We start from the raw sequence: 4,174 nt of genomic DNA, 5'->3' as shown, positions 1-4,174 counted from the left end.
CTCTGGGACCTAGCAAAGTCCCGAAGAAGGAGGCTGTTCTCATTGCTGGGATCAGCTCCCGAGCCATGGGGGCTGACAGATATCTCGTAGCCAGCTTGATCACAGCCAGATACCGCACTGAAGTCACCCAGAACCATGCGAATGTCTCGCCGGGGGAAATTGTCTGCCACGGATGTGAGTCTGGCGTAGGAGCGTACACAGCAATATGAGACATGAAGCCAAAAGCATGCTTCAGTGTCAGTGCTATAGTACGCTTATCAACCGGTGTTACCTTAAGGCAAGGTCACACTAGTAACTTGTATGAGGAGATATCCCCCTACACACGAACACCAGCTATTATCGGTAGACGGGGATGTGGTCACACTTGTCAAGAAAGAACCATCGTCCCCGCGCAGCGGTGACGCCGATAGTAAACAAACCACCATGGAGCTTTCCTCCGAAGATGAGTTTTGTGGCTATTTTTCAGCTATTACGGCGCTTACACAGTGTGCATTAGCCCTTGCTGCTGTAAAACAAAAGAAAAAGGAGCCAAAAAGACTGTGGATGAGAAAGTGGCTACAAAGAAAAGATAAAAATGTAAGCAATAACTTGCTAAAAGAATTGCAAATTGAAGACGGCCGTGGATTTTATGAATATCATAGAATGTCTGTAGAAAATTTTACAGTGCTCCTCAATTTGGTTGCCCCGTTGATAGCAAAACAAGACACGAAGCTCAGAAATGCCATTCCACCGGACCAGCGATTATCAGTAACACTCTTCTATCTTGCTACAGGTAAGCTTTCCACATACTTTACCAAAAGTAAACATTTCTATTTGATTTACATATTCACATATAAATTGACATATATCTATGTAAACACATACTCACTAATGTGTTTTATGAATGAAATATCAAAGAGATCGATAAAGATTTACTATAAGGCCGCGTTGCACCATGAATAGATGGTGATGATTTATCGATAGCTATTTAACAATTTACATGGTTCTTAGAGATTTCCTTTCCTTTTTACAACAGGACAATCAAGGCGTGCACTGGCATGGTCCTATAGAATGAGCCACAACCTGATAGCAGCCATAATTCCAGAAGTGTGCAAGGCCATTTACTCTGTGCTGAAGGACTCGTATCTCAAGCTTCCAACAACATCAGAGGAATGGCAAGATGTAGCTTCTGGATTCCATAACTTATGGAATTTTCCCTTGTGTCTAGGAGCCATGGATGGCAAACGGGTACTCGTAAGGAAACCTGCAAATACTGGCTCAGAGTACTATGACTACAAGACGAACCACAGCATCATAATGCTAGCCTTAGTGGATGCCAATTACAAGTTTTTATATGTAGATGTTGGAGCAAAGGGCCGTGCAAGTGATGCTGGTGTATGGGATAAATGTACACTCCGTGAATGCATAGAGAGACAGCAGTTGCAAATCCCTCCATCTGAAAATTTGCCCTTCACAAATACAAAGGCTCCATATGTTATAGTAGGTGATGATGCCTTTCCACTCAAGACCTATTTAATGAAGCCATATCCTGGAAGAAACATCACCAAAGAACAAACAATTTTTAATTACAGATTGTCACGAGCCAGAAGAGTCTCTGAAAATGCATTTGGCATTCTTGCCTCAAAGTTTAGAGTACTTATGCAGCCAATTGCATCTAAACCAGATAATATAAAAAACATAATTTTTGCAACAGTTGTGCTTCACAATTTCTTGCGTGTGAAAAGTGGAAAGCCTGTTAGACCTGAAATGCTTGTGAGGGAAGACACAGATAATGGTGTCCTCATTCAGGGCGAATGGCAGTTGCCAAATATGATGGAAAACCTTCAAGCAATTGCACGAGGCCACTCAAATGATGCTAAAATTGTAAGGGATACTTTCCGAGAATTTTTCCTTACCAGAGGTGCTGTACCTTGGCAAGAGAGAATGGCATATCTTCATTAATGTTGAAATGTAAAGTGCATGTTATAAGGTTAAGTCTGTATTTTTTAAGCCATGTTTATTGTGATTTTTGTTCAGTTAACAAAGTGCCTGATTCTTTTTATTGTTTTGTTTAATGTTTATATGATGTATATGTAAAAGGAAAAATCAAATAAAAAAACAATTATATATATTCTAAATTTATTTTTCCTTCATAAAAAAAATATATATATATATTTAAGTATATATAACTAAACTAGACTAGGATAAATAGCACCTTAAATGTATGAGCACATAGACCATCACAATAAGATCACAGCCTTTTAAATATTACCTTAAAGTATTTAAAAACAAAAGTACAAATTTCTATATTGACTAGTAAAAACAAAACAAAACAAAAGAGTAATTACGACAGCCTAAATATTGCACATTTTAAAGGATTGGATCAACAGTTCTAATCCTGTGGTTTACTTGGAGGTTCTGTAAACTCTTGGGACACTTGGTACACCAATGCCAGTAGACCATTATGGAATTTCCTCTTCAACTCTGGTTGATGTTCAGGAATCATCTCCATAAAGGCATTAACAAATTCTGCTGCAGGGTTCTTGGGTTTAGTCATTTTTGACTCTTGAATATTCTTCCAAGCTGTATGGACAGTAGAAAAGGAGTCCATAATGGTATTCATGTTATTATCAACTTTACTGGCTTTCCTCTTTTTTGTCCTTGGGGTGACAGGTATTTGTTCGAGTGGTGATGGTGTTCTTGATTCCTCACTTGTTGCGTTGCCATAAGCAGAAGGAATATCTGTGTCCTTTGCTGATGATGCATCAGTAAGAGGGTCGTCCACCAATTCACTAATGACACCGGTCCATACCAACTCCTCAGTCTGTTCAGTTGATGCCTGCAACAAATACATCACCAAATGTAAGATGTTATATACTTCACATGTTTATGTGATACAATCTGGCAAGAAAAGTCATAAGTTATTGGTACAATTTGTAACAAGAAGAAACAAGCTTTAAAATGATAAAAGTATTTTCAGCAATTTAGGAGATATTGTTAATCGAATCTAGTAAATTAACAATCTTGCTGTATCAAATATTTGAGTAGATTGCAGTTAAAATTGAGTGATGAATTTCATTTGCTTGTCCTTAGCAACCACAGAGATAATTTTTCGTAAACTCAAAAAAAAAACTTAGATATTCTGACACTGTCTAAAGACCCTTAAAAAGCCATGCGCTTCGTTCAAATTTTTTAACTACCTACGTGGCAATGATACTTATTTGAGAGAATGTACATAAAGAAACAAATAAAAATAGTAGAACATATTGCACCAAGGTGCTAAGAAAGTAGCCTTACTGCATATAATCTTTCAACTTCGTCATAAAAAAAAAAATATATGATGATGCAAAAATAACTAATTCATCAATTCATTTTAGATAATTTCTGGAGTAAGAATTTCATGTTTTAGGGAAATATTTAACTATAATATAGTAATAGTATAGTAGTCTTTTAGATACTTACTTATATAACCTTTCTATCTTATCATAAAGAAAATTAATATATCACTGTAAAAATAACTAGTTTATAAAAAGTTCACAAAATAATTTCTCAAGTGAGGAAATCTTTCAAGTTTTTCGGAAATATTTGCTGTGAAAATTTCTGTGAATGTGATAAAAATATGCTGTCCTTAGCTGGGGTACTGTAGCAGACCCTATAATGGAAGTTAAAGGGCTGATACCTTCTATTAAGTTATAGAAGGCATAATGATAATTGTAATATTTAATTTCACCCTCAATCGGATGCAGCTTTATTGTTAATATTTAACAAAATATATTTTTCATCCTATTATTCTTAGCTATCTTGCTATTGTAGGCTTTTTCCCATACAGAAAACCATGACAGAGATAATATTAGTGAAACAAATCCAAAACATATTTTATGCAACTTGGAGATGCAGATAAATTATTAGTATTATACTGACTTAGGCTCACCAACAACCTCAATGCACTATCTTGGCTTATGTCATTTCAGAAAAACAATACACTGAACTGGACTAAATTATATCTCAAAATACTCCTGCCACAAGAAAATTAATTTAGAAATATATCTATACCATCAAAAAGTTAATATATGTTAAACAACGATGATGTATATGAATAGCTTTCACTTAAGGGAGATTAAAGGGTGGTCAAGAGCAGCCTATAATAAAGGATAAGATGTAAACAATGTAGGCTTACCGTAGAATCCTCAGGCAT

At 35.9% G+C, this 4,174-nt stretch overlaps 2 protein-coding genes across 2 annotated transcripts in view; one reads left to right on the top strand and one right to left on the bottom strand.

The window, feature by feature from the left end:
• The first annotated feature begins 281 nt into the window (after positions 1–281).
• Positions 282–2,023, top strand: LOC125029763 (protein ALP1-like). The gene is made up of 2 exons (XM_047619896.1): positions 282–772; positions 1,016–2,023. The coding sequence occupies exons 1-2, from the start codon at positions 301–303 to the stop codon at positions 1,939–1,941; spliced, it is 1,398 nt and encodes a 465-aa protein (XP_047475852.1). The 5' UTR covers positions 282–300; the 3' UTR covers positions 1,942–2,023.
• Positions 2,024–2,189: 166 nt separating this feature from the next.
• The window catches only part of LOC125029764, a 2,655-nt gene continuing 670 nt past the window's right edge, over positions 2,190–4,174 (bottom strand). Inside the window, exons 2-3 of the mRNA XM_047619897.1 lie at positions 4,157–4,174; positions 2,190–2,818 (exon numbers count right to left, since the gene is read on the bottom strand). The exon at positions 4,157–4,174 is cut by the window's right edge and continues 176 nt beyond it. Of these exons, the coding sequence (XP_047475853.1) occupies positions 2,372–2,818; positions 4,157–4,174 (465 nt within the window). The 3' untranslated portion in view covers positions 2,190–2,371. The remainder of the gene's footprint in view (positions 2,819–4,156) is intronic.

This window comes from Penaeus chinensis, chromosome 10 (assembly GCF_019202785.1).
Source record: "Penaeus chinensis breed Huanghai No. 1 chromosome 10, ASM1920278v2, whole genome shotgun sequence".
Classification (NCBI taxonomy): Eukaryota; Metazoa; Arthropoda; class Malacostraca; order Decapoda; family Penaeidae; genus Penaeus; species Penaeus chinensis.
This window is presented reverse-complemented; position numbering and strand designations above follow the sequence as displayed.

What these genes read in the sequence shown, in the direction of transcription:
- LOC125029763 (XM_047619896.1), top strand. Translation starts at nt 301, where the DNA reads ATGAGGAGATATCCCCCTACACACGAACACCAGCTATTATCGGTAGAC. An exon ending in ACTCTTCTATCTTGCTACAG is followed by an intron (nt 773 to 1,015) that starts GTAAGCTTTCCA and finishes TTTTTACAACAG; the next exon opens with GACAATCAAGGCGTGCACTG.